This window comes from Podarcis tiliguerta (assembly GCF_965153285.1).
Source record: "Podarcis tiliguerta genome assembly, chromosome: 5".
NCBI lineage: Eukaryota > Metazoa > Chordata > Lepidosauria > Squamata > Lacertidae > Podarcis > Podarcis tiliguerta.
This window is the reverse complement of record NC_139538.1, coordinates 91,516,059-91,528,261: the sequence shown is the minus strand read 5'-3', so window position 1 is coordinate 91,528,261 and position 12,203 is coordinate 91,516,059. Positions and strand designations below refer to the sequence as shown.

Here is a 12,203-nt window from a genome sequence, read left to right as displayed (position 1 = left end):
GGATGTTTGGTCCAGCCAGTGGATAAGTTCCTGTTCCTCCTGGCTGGAGCATCCTTCCTTTTGCATGTGAGAGAAGGTGGGCGTGACCTAACCTGTCCAGGTAACAAAAGGATGAGACACGCAGCACCCTTCCCTCTTTTTGACTTCCTTCTTCGTTTGACCAGCTTTTAGCTAGGACTGCTCTACCAGCTCTCAGCTAGCAGAAGCACTGGGATTATTCTCCCATACGGGGTAGATCCACATGTACATACAGTGGTGCCTCGCAAGACGAAAAGAATCCGTTCCGTGAGTCTCTTCATCTTGCGGTTTTTTTCATCTTGCGAAGCAAGCCCATTAGCGGCTTAGCGGATTAGCGCTATTAGCGGCTTAGCGGGCTTAGCAGATCAGCTGTTAAGCGGCTTAGCGGATCAGCTGTTAAGCGGCTTAGCGGCTTGGGAAAAGGGGGGGGGAGGGAAAAAACCCCGCAGGAACTCGCAAGACATTTTCATCTTGCGAAGCAAGCCCATAGGAAATTCGTTTTGCGAAGCACCTCCAAAGCGGAAAACCCTTTCGTCTAGCGGGTTTTCCGTCTTGCGAGGCATTCATCTTGCGGGGCACCACTGTATTTGTAACTAGGTCTGCCTTCAGGAATACAACTGTGAACTGATGTGAGTAAACTAATTTTATCATCTTTAAATAAGATTGGGGCGTCTTTATTCTTTTAAGAGGGATTCAAGGGAATTTACCAAGAGCGTACAATTCAGTCTGAGACAGATTGAATTGTATAATAGTGAGAGGCTCACACGAGCCTACAACCAGCATGTAAGAAAGGGGAATGTAACTCTGCTGCATAAAGGAACTTGCTAGCGCAGGTTAGGAAGGATAATAATAAACAAGATATCCTCTCTTGCCACCCTGAACATTCCCACATATTTTAGGCGCAGAGGGCTTCTCTTTTCCACAAAGGAATGATTAAAGGAGCCTTTAATTTCAGATCTCATGCCGGTCTTGGGCTAGCCTGGCCCCCTCCTTGCAGTGTTGACTGTTGCCATGGAAAAGCCAGTTTCTCCTGGTGCTTTGTGATGTCAGTCTGCATTCTGGCAAGTGGAGGGTAAGAGAGGAGACCAGAGCGTGGGGAGCTCTCAAAGAATATCCTGGGAGTTTTGGGCAAAAATTCTGCTTTTTTGGTGGGTGGGAATTCTTTTGGATGCTCGCGTTGATGTGATAGAGGTAGGCAAGGACCGTTGGTTCTGCAGGGAGCACATTATGGGGAATTTAAAGGTGTGGAACTGGGTGGTGATAAGCGATATCTGCTGAAATTCCTTTTTCTTCATGACCTCTGAAGACATGTTCTCTTTTCCACTTGGTGACCCTACTGAAGAGAGCTCTTATTTGACCCGGGGGCACCCAGAGAAAAATAATGAACTCACGAATTCTTACCTGCTGGGTTGTACTTTTCTGTTCATCCACTCCAAAGATCGGGCCTCGCTGCTGTTTTGTCTGTTGTGTAGTAGGCGTTAAGGATCAGGCAATTTCTCTTCTAATGGGGCCCACCTAATTAATGAGAAGTGAATGGAAAATAGAATATTTGCACTTCTTCCAGGTTCAACATTAAGAGAGTAAAGTTCCTGTTGCTCTCGCTCTTTGCCTCATTTCTGAGGTCACATGGGGAAATTTCTCAGGTGCGCCTTTGTGTCAACCTAACTTACGGATCTTAAATATTGAGCAGCTGTTATTATAAACAGTTTAATAGGGCAATATGCTAGGCAGTCACACCAAAGGCACAAAGGAAAGCCATTTCCTCTTTCCCAGGCTAAACATACCCAGCTCCTTCAACCATTCTTCATAAGGTTTGGTTTCCACATCCTTGATCATCTTGGTCACCCTCCTCTGCACACCTTCCAACTTGTCAATATCCTTCTTAAAATGGTGGCACCCATAACTGATCACAGTACTCCATGTGTGATCTGTAAATTTCTTTAACAAGTTAACAATAAATAAGCATTAGCTTTCGGGCATGAATGTGAATTCTGCATAGCAGATTGGGGGGCACAGGAAGAGGAGAGAGAAATTTTGCTGTGTAAGTCTCAAGGATAATACACAGATCAACTTAATTAATAACTCTGTTCATCAAAATATCTGTATTTTATGTCAGAAAAATTCTTTGTCAGGTGAGATGGCTGAGATGCACAGGAAATACAGAGTGATGTGATTCTAGAAAATCTCTGCTGTATCACATTCTCACGTTGCTCAATTAGTGGCACTCAGAATTGCTAAGGACAATTCCTCACCTGGAGTACTGTGTCCAGTTCTGGGCACCACAGTTCAAGAAGGACACTGACAAACTGGAACATGTCCAGAGGAGGGCAACCAAAATGGTCAAAGGCCTGGAAACAATGCCTTATGAGGAACAGCTAAGGGAGCTAGGCTGGAGAAGAGGAGTTTAAGGGGTGATATGATAGCCATGTTCAAATATATAAAAGGAGGTCACATAGAGGAGGGAGAAAGGTTGTTTTCTGCTGCTCCAGAGAAGCGGACACGGAGCAATGGATCCAAACTACAAGAAAGAAGATTCCACCTCAACATTAGGAAGAACTTCCTGACAGTAAGAGCTGTTCGACAGTGGAATTTGCTGCCAAGGAGTGTGGTGGAGTCTCCTTCTTTGGAGGTCTTTAAGCAGAGGCTTGACAACCATATGTCAGGAGTGCTCTGATGGTGTTTCCTGCTTGGCATGGGGTTGGACTCGATGGCCCTTGTGGTCTCTTCCAACTCTATGATTCTATGAAATGGGGGTTGCAGAAGAGCATCCTGGTACTTAATTTCATTTCAACGGGTTTGGAAAAGGATAATTCTCCAATGGATTACGCTCAAGGATATTTGCTGCACTGGATTTGATGTTAATGCCCTACAACTTAGTGGAGAGCTGTCAACAGCAATTATCTTTTCCGTCTCTCATAGATTCTTTTATGTATATATATATATGACAACTTATGGAAGCCATTCCTGGAAGTTGAGAGTGTCAGCAGCTTTCCAGAGACGTCCCTTGGGCCTACAAATCATATGAAAAAGAATGGTGGGTTTTTAGAAAAAGAAGAAAAAGGGCAGAAATGTTACCAAAGTATAAGAGACTGAAAAATAATATTGGCATCCGTGAAGATGGTTGATATCTTGGTTGTATTTTTCTGCAGCTATTCCTAATTAGTTCATTTTGTGCTGGGGTTTTAGGTAGCTAATTTTCCTAAAGTTACTGGGGTATTGTGATTCATTGTTAGAGTGCTTTGATAAGTTAATACAGTGGTGCCTCGCAAGACGAAATTAATTCGTTCTGCGAGTTTTTTCGTCTTGTGAATTTTTTCGTCTTGCGAAGCACCACTGTGTATTGACGGTTTCCCATAGGAATGCATTGGCGGTTTTTAAAAAAAGGCGCAAGACGTTTCGTCTTGCAAAGCAAGCCCATAGGGAAATCCGTCTTGCGAAGCAAATCAGAAAATGAAAAACTCTTTCGTCTTGCGAGTTTTTCGTCTTCCGAGGCATTCGTCTTGTGAGGTACCACTGTAATGAGTTTTGTAGTTTCCTTGAATTATTTGCATTGCTATTTTTGATATTGTTCTGCTTTGGTATTGCTGTCTCCTTTAGGCTTTCTTCGGACTGGAAAAGTGGAATGTAAATATAGATCTTTAAGAGAATCTGCTTCAGATAGTGATTGTAATAGTTTAACACTTTTTATTATCCTCCAGAAGTTAAGCTACAATTCAATGAATTGTATTCAGTGAAACAGTTCTGCAAAGTGCAGTGAACCTTCCAATCCTCTCTTCTTGTACTCACTAAATCTGTTCTGGAGTCCGTCCCCCCCCCGGGGCTAGCTACACCCCTGTTCCCCCCAACCCTCCATATCAGATTGGGGGGCACAGGAAGGCGAGAGGGAAGTTTTGTTGTGTAAGTGTACATTCCTTGCACTAGTGAAAATACTTGGTTACTGCCCAGTCAGAGTAGCTAGCTAGAGCACGTGTATTGTACCTAAAATAGCACAATTTCTCCCTTACATTTCCTTGTTATTTAAAGGGTTTGCAGAAGCTAGGATGGCATTTACCAAAGCCTAGTTAAATGTGTTATCTTGAGCTATTTTAGAAGGTACAAAAATTATACATACCCAATACTTTTTTTTTTTTTAATGTGTAGGGGTACTCTAATTTTGACTCAAGAAAATCACCATTTTATAGTTCAAATCGGGGGGAATAAATACAGTAAATCCACAAAAGATTCACAAAATGTTTAGGGGTATACATACCCCTGCGTCCCCCCAGAAAAAAGCACTGTACATACCTCTTCTTGTGGTTTAAGATCTTGTGTATATTAATGTCAATTGTGTAGAAGCAGCTTGTCTGGTGGAGCAAAGCTGCTGTTCTAGCTTCTGGCCAGGGGTCTTGCTTTTGCTTAAAATGAGGGATGAGGCATTGTGCGAATGCGCCAGCAGAGCCAATGCAGCACTCTAGCTCAGTGGGTAGAGCATCGGACTCTTAATCTCAAGGTCGTGGGTTCGAGCCCCGTGTTCGGCAGAAGGTTGGACTAGATGACCCTTGTGGTCCCTTCCAACTCTATACCTCCCCTCCCTCTCTCCCTCCTGGTAAACAACATGAGACTCTGCCCTTATATCATATGCCAAGAGAACAATAAATGGGAGAAATCTTAGGGTGGTATATTGAAAGTTTTGTCCACGAGACTGTAATGAATCCACTTTGTGGACTTTTGTTGATATGTAACTTTGAAAAACTCTGTGTTTCCTAACTCCAGTAATAGATGATAGGGATTATTATTTTTTTAAGGGAGAATGTTGCGTCTTGCCAGGGAGCCTCAGAATTTTAAGTGAACGCTTTGTTTTATTTAGGGTTTACATAATTTTAAAGGGATCGAATGTTGTGGTTTTGAAATCCAGAATTTTGCTTCTGCTTTTACAGAGTTTTATTTGAGTCTGTGTTTGTTTTTATTGACATTAACTTGTGTTGATTTTTTACAAGTACATAATTCCCTTCTGATTTGTAAAAGGTCTGGTGACTAGATACAAATAAACAAATCTGAATTAAGCTGAATATGGCCCCCTGGAAATTTAACTCTAGTTGTAATTCCTCTTTATTGCAGATGACAGAGAGTATCGACTGGTTGCAGAGCCAGAGTGGATTGTGTAAAGTTGATCGTTATACCGCAAGTGATGAGGAGGACCAGAACTGGACAGTAAGAAATAGATAGTTATTTCGGCATAATTGCTTTCTGGGGACTAATGTTGTTGCTTCTTAATGTGATAGGACTGAAAATGTGTTTGATCCTTTACGTTTGAGCTCAGGTGCCGACAGTATTTCCTGGGTCCAGTATACTATATGTGAATTGGGTTCTCTGACCCAGTGACAAAGAGCAGATTTGCATAAAATGTGTTTTCCTTTGCAGGTGGAGTGGAAGGCCCCAAAATAAACCAGCAGCCACAAATGTACAGCCATACCTCGGGTTGAATGTGCTTTGGGATGAGCGCGTTTGAGTTGTGCTCCGCGGCAACCCAGAAGTAATGGAGCGTGTTACTTCCGGGTTTTGCCACATGCGCAGACGCTCAAAATGATATCATGCACAGAAGCACTGGAACATGACCCGCGCATGCGCAAACGCACGGACACGGGTTACGTTTGCTTCTAGATGCGAACGGGGCTCCGGAACGGATCCCGTTCGCATCTAGAGGTACCACTGTAATGTCTACCAGACAGAATCTGAACTGGTGAAGCTTTTCCCCATAGTTCTGCTTCCATGTCAGAAAAGGGCTGTTGAATTTCTGCCTGCCACGGGGGTGTTAAAGGCACAAGAACATGGCTTCTCCCAGTACTAGCTCTAAGCCAAGGCCTAGGTTCCCATCCCATATCTACTTATCTGGGAGTAAGTCCCAAGAAACAGAAAGAGACTTCTATTATAGCTTAGTTGCACCACACATTGGGGTTACATTCCAGAGGCAGCACGTATACACGGAAATCATATATAGCTATTTTTTTGACTGACAAGGGGCAGAAACCCCACAGGAAGCCCTACCCCATTGTCTCCCCTGCATTCCCTCACTCCTCCACATGCGAGCAGGGGCAGACGGAGGGGGGTGCAATGGATGCGGACCACCCCGGGTGTCGCCACTGAGTGGGGTGACAAAATGCCGGACGGCACACTTTTCCTGGACCAGGCAATCAATATCCATTAGAATATATACTTGTGACTTTTCAGTGTTTCCCAGAATCAAAAGAGCGAGGAAGTTGTACTTACTGACTACAGTGGTACCTCGGGTTAAGTACTTAATTCATTCCAGAGGTCCGTTCTTAACCTGAAACTGTTCTTAACCTGAAGCACCACTTTAGCTAATGAGGCCTCCCGCTGCTGCCGCGCCGCCGGAGCAGGATTTCTGTTCTCATCCTGAAGCAAAGTTCTTAACCCGAGGTACTATTTCTGGGTTAGCGGAGTCTGTAACCTGAAGCATATGTAACCTGAGGTACCACTGTACAATAATCACGGAAACTAAACCGTTGTGAAATTGTCTTTTGTTTGCTGTTTAGACCGACTCAGCCAAGCTTTTTCAGCAAACTGCCTCTGACCCGCTCAAAGTCTTAAGCTGGCTCCGGAAAGATCTCGAAAACTGTGCCATCGGAGTCCAGAATGTGTTGAATGCCAGTAACAACGCAGGGGGTGCAAAATCGAGGGACCCCTCCACGACGAGGCAAAACATGCCACAACGCAATGTGCGTTCCCCTGGCGGTTTCAGTGTCTGCGATGAGGAATTCAGTGTGAACGTCAGCTCCAACAGGGCTTCGCCCACCTTTCACTTGTCCATGAAGGCTTCTTGTCAGAAGGAATCCAAGGATGAAGAAAGCGATGGCTCTACTTCACCAAACACAAATCCTGATCCGGATGACGTATCTTTTTATTGCAATAGGCTTTCCAACCTCGCCATAGCTATGGCCCGGAAAGAGATGAACGACCGGTCAGATGGCAACAACACATGCATACATAAGTCACTGTATGGCCCTGCTGGGGACCACAGCCACAGGTCTATCGGAGTGGGTACGGAGGACATCAAGCACAATGTACCACCCAAGATGTGTGAAGGCGAATATGAAGAAACCCCAGCTTCTAAGAAGAAGACCGCATTTTATTACAAAGAAGAAAATGCAGAAATACCCAATAAGAGTGACCCTTACAGGGACGGGATCAAAGGCTGCAACCGCAAGAAGCGCTTTGGTCCAGACGAGTATAACAACTCACTGAGCAAAGGCATATTGGTTTACGCCAACAACGTGGTTTCCGATATGATGGTCTCGGTTATGAAGACCATGAAGGTGAAGGTGAACGACTCAAATATTGCTTGTGCAGTGTTGAAGAAGGTTCTGCTGAAGCACTCCAAAGAGGTTGTGTCTGATTTCATAGACTCCTGCATGAAAAACTTACACGATGTCACCGGAACGCTCATGACCGACTCTGACTTTGTTTCCGCCGTGAAGCGAAGCCTCTTCACGCAGGGAAGTCAGAAGGCCTCTGAAATTGTCCAAGCCATGCTGAATCGGTTACACAACGCTTTGATTGTGCAGAAGCACGTGAGCGATAGGGGAAAGTCTCAGAGCATGGCCTTTGCCAGTGTCAAGACAGGCTCCGGACATGATGGAAAGTCTCAAAACATGAGGTTTTCTGCCACCAAAACAGAGTCTTGCAAAGAGAAAGAAATGACCTGCGCAGAAACCGTGGGCAACCACATCATAAAGGAGGGCCTCACCATGTGGCACCAGAAACAACACGACGACTGTTCAAATCCTCAGTCATCAAAGGCTGGGTGGAATCCAGAAAACCAAGATCTTGCTAACCTCTCAACAGATTCTTGGGCAAGAGACCTGATTGTGACAGCATTGCTGCTGATACAGTACCATCTAGTCCAGCAGGAGAATGCATTGAAGGAGGCCGAATGTGGCAGGAGCGGCAAGGCAGGTGGCACCGGGTTCGGTTTCTTGTCTCAAGAAAAAGGTGGCAACGCCTGCACACTGCCTTTATCAAAACAGTTTGACTCGTTGAAGCAAAGTGACGACGAGCAGTCGGAGACAAATGCCGAAAATGACATGTCAGGTGTGGTAGTCATGCTCATGCAAAAGCTCATCAACGAGACGGTCAACAAATTAGGAGGAAACGCTGGAACTTTGATGGCCGACGAGGCCTACAAGAGCACTTACAAATGCCCCGAGGGACCTGGGCCTTCAGGCACTTCCGAAGTAGACCACTCCTACGAGGAGGCCATTTCTGGACTGACCAAAATGATTCTGGACCAGTTTGACGTCAACAGGAAGGAAGGAGGCAGCGGGCCCTTCATTGACAACCTGGTGGATACAGTGACCAAACTGTGTCTCATGATAGCCAAATACAGCAATCCTGAGTCAGGTCTGGGGGATATGGGAGACGGGGAAGACGCTTGCGGGCCTCTGTATGCAAAGGGCACAGATTCTGCAGAAAGCCGAATAGGGTCAGGGGAAGACACAGTGTCTGGCCGCAAAGTGGTTGTAACCAACCAGAATGCTCCGGAGAACATTCAAAACAAGCAGCTTCAAGCCATCCTTCAGTGGGTAGCAGCCTCTCAGTTGAACGTCCCCGTGTTGTACTTCATGGATGATGATGAAGAGACCCTGAATAAGGTAAATGGGAAGAAACTAGTGGGGGCATTTGCGTGGGATAGTATTAAGTTGTGCGTGTTATTGCAAGAAGTTTTGTTGCCTCTGTGTTTCCCTGATATATCACAGATAACCTTTCAGGGTTAGGGCAGGGGTATTGGGGAGTTACCTTCCAATTTCGATTACTCTCCCTCTTGCCCATCCCCTTCTCTCATCTCTTTTCCTCCTGCTGCAACCTCTCCTTCTGCTCATGCAGAAAAGAAAATTGCGCAAATAGAAGGAGAAAACAGCAGCTCTTTAGAACCCCAAAGATTCCAAATAACTCACTAATCATCAGTCACAGTTTTGACTTCATTCATTGGTGAAAAACACTGAAAGGTGGAGCAGCCAGACGGGCCTCTTCTCATACAGACCACTTAGAAAGTTGCCTGAATGTTTTGCTTCCTAACTTTCTTTCCAAGCATGCTAGAGACCTTTTTTTTAAAAAAAGTGAAAGCTCAGCGTCTGGGGCCCCTTGCAGGCTTGAGCCCTGGAGCAACTTATCCAACTGCACTATTCTAATCAGTGCTATTTTTCTAGAAAAAGAGGTGCCAGAACTCACCGTGAACACTTCCCTCATTTTTTTAGAATAGCAATGGCATCTACCTGAGAGATGCAAGAACTGAGTTCTGGTTAGTTATGGCTGAAAAAAGCCCTAATTATAATGTTCCCATTGGATGAGTTTAATCTTGTTCAAATTGTATTTGGTACCATTAGTCACATTTAGACATTTAGTTGATACAGAACCACACAACACAGTTTTCTGGTGGTTCCAGTTCTAAGTCTGTGAACGGTCCAAGAAGGTGGTGATACTATTTAGCCCCATGGCCTTTGTCCTATGGGATCCCCTGTACTCTTTAATATCTACATAAAGACACTGGCAGTGGTCATCTGGGTTTTGCGAGAAACAAAGCAATAGTGGTGCCAATCTTCAAGAAAGGCCAACCCGGTGACCCAGAGAAATATAGACCCATTAGTTTGTTGTCAATAAAGGGAAAAATTATATCTGCCACCTCTGCACTAGATTGCCTGCCTTTCTGAATGCTACTAGCATCTTTACTGAGGCACAAGCTGCATTTAGAGAGAACTGTTCAACTTCCAATCGCTGTATAGTTCTATTCCACCTTGCCGAGAAATATTCAAGACCTCTACAAGCAAACTGTGTGTAGCTTTTATGGCCCTAAAAATCAGCCTTTGATTCCATCACCAGAGCCAAGTGATGGGGAAAATAGGAAAAGGTTCTGGTTGACAATAGACTTTTCTGCCTCATCAAGGCCCTTTATAGTAATAGCAAGCTATGAGTCAGATGTGGTACCCAGGGACAGCTCTCAGGTGAAATATCTATGTGTAGAGGAATCAGCCAGTGCTGTATCTTTGCACCCTCCTTGCTTAACATATTTATAAATGACCTAGAGGATGACCTACTTGGCCACATGCCTAAAACCTAGGGTCAGGAGGACTCCATTACTACTGCTGATGATGCAGCTATTCTGTAACGTTCCAGACCAGGAGAAACTAAGGAGGTTCATGTCTTATTGCGTACAGAATGATCTAAATATTAACTTTGGGAAAACTAAAATCTTGGGTTTTGAGAAGAAATTTCCCCAATGCAAATGGATACTAGACAGGCAAGCTTCCAATACCTGGGGCTGACATTCCATCACACAACGACATGGACCACCCATAGATCTGTGGCCCTCCAGAAAGTACAAGCTAGTCAGTTGGCCACTCTTTACTAAATATTCCACCTGCCATCGAAGTATTCAATGCCAAAACAGCTGCCCAATTACTATATGCCTCTAATATATGGGGTTGAGGAATAACATTTGAGTTGAATAACCTCCAGGCTAAATTCTTGAGGCCTCTCCTCCAAATATATGCCTAACGCAGTCAATTTTAATGGAAACGGGAATGCCCTCTACTGACCAGGGCCTGGTGGGCAGCCTTAAAATACTAGCTTAAGGTCAGTGTTTTCAAACTGGGCACAGGACTACTCCAACATGTAGCTCAGGACAATTTCATAAGTTGCTGGTCCAAGCTCAACGCCCAAAAAGCTCCCTCAGTTGGGCTGTTCCCATCTCTTCTTGAACACTTGGGCTTTGACATAGCCTTTAAATCACTAAAGCAAAACTGTGGGCCATTGTGTATGGTGATCTGCAGGCCCGTTCAGACTGATCCTGCTCACTAAGAGCTGTGAGTTTACAGAATGTTGGGACACTTTACACAGCTGGATATCTAAAGAACTTGACAGTGGTCAACTACCGCAGACTTTTTACCAAGGACAGACTGAATATCTTTCCTTCCGAATTGCTTCAAGGCAGATTTGCGGGTATTCCTTACTCTGCTAGATTATGCCCCTGTACAAAACAGGTAGAAGAATCTATACAGCATATTCCACTGGCCTGCAGACTATATAAGCAGGTCAGACAACAAAAGATTATTCCTTTAATTGCAAACCCACACAATTTTATGTTAGGCACCTATTAGACGATAGTATTCCAAGCATATCTTTGGCAGTTGCCAGTTTCTGAGGCAGTCAGGATCAGAAAGCACTTTGTATTAGTTAAAGGTATGGGACAAGCTTAGTTTTATCCGACGCTCAAGTAGTACGTATGTATTTTGTATTTTTATGTACTGGAATCTGTGGGTCTTTGGACTGCATTAAAGAATTGACTGAATAGGCAATGTTCTGTTTCCAGATGTTTTGGACTATAACTCCCATCAGGCCCAGCTAGCATGAGTAACGGTTAGGGATAACAGAAGTTGAGCTTGGAAAAGCTGGATGACCCTATGTTGACTTACCCCTGTGCTGCAGTATAGCGGAAGCTGGGCCTCACTGTATAAACTGGGCTTCCATCTTGAGTAGAATATGATTTTGGAAATTGGGCAGATGTTGCAGGACGGTGGGAATGTGAAAGTTCTGGTGGGTGAATATGAACCAATACCAGCCCCCCACCCACGTTCCCCAAATAAACTGCACTCATCGCTGTCTTTCCCCCCCAACAGCTTCAGCAACTCTCCACAGTGGCCGTGGACCGGGGCTACAGCGTCGGAGAAGTGATGCAGGCAGTTCTGAAGTATGAGAAGGAAAGGCAGCTGGGGGAGGCCTTAGGCAACTTTGTGCGGCTGCCAGTTCTGGACTGGCTGCTTCAAAACCTGTGAACACGACGGCCTCTCCCTGCGCCCTCCGAGCGCAGGCTTCTCTTCCGTCACAGCATTAATTTCCACAGCAGTCATTTGTCAGATATGATGTTATGAGTTTTACTAAATCTTCCCCTGCTGAGCAGTCAAATGAATAAAAGGAAATACTTAAGTGGCGGAGCAGTCTTCATTCCTAGGCATTTCAACTAAAAATGGGGCATTTGAGGCAAACTTTGGAACCTGCTCCTCCAGTGATGGGCACCAGCTTGGATGGCATTAAAAGATTAAACAAATTCGTGGAGGAGAGGGCTTTTGGCGGCTATGCTCTACCTCAGGCTTCCTCAAAGTAGGCCCTCCAGATGTTTTGAGACTACAGTTCCC

General features: G+C 44.8%; 1 protein-coding gene across 5 annotated transcripts in view; it reads left to right on the top strand.

Moving 5' to 3' along the window:
• The window catches only part of AKAP3 (A-kinase anchoring protein 3), a 164,938-nt gene extending 152,944 nt beyond the window's left edge, over nt 1-11,994 (top strand). Inside the window, exons 1-6 of one of the 5 annotated variants that reach the window (XM_083440743.1) lie at nt 1,084-1,209; nt 2,938-3,052; nt 3,616-3,642; nt 5,116-5,208; nt 6,552-8,666; nt 11,688-11,994. In XM_083440743.1, coding sequence (XP_083296869.1) covers nt 3,050-3,052; nt 3,616-3,642; nt 5,116-5,208; nt 6,552-8,666; nt 11,688-11,843 — 2,394 coding nt within the window. In that variant the 5' untranslated portion in view covers nt 1,084-1,209; nt 2,938-3,049 and the 3' untranslated portion in view covers nt 11,844-11,994. Of the gene's footprint in view, nt 1-1,058; nt 1,210-2,937; nt 3,053-3,615; nt 3,643-5,115; nt 5,209-6,551; nt 8,667-11,687 lie in introns of those variants that run through there. The other 4 variants (XM_083440746.1, XM_083440745.1, XM_083440744.1 and 1 more) reach the window with 4 other exon arrangements.
• The last annotated feature ends 209 nt before the right edge of the window (nt 11,995-12,203 follow it).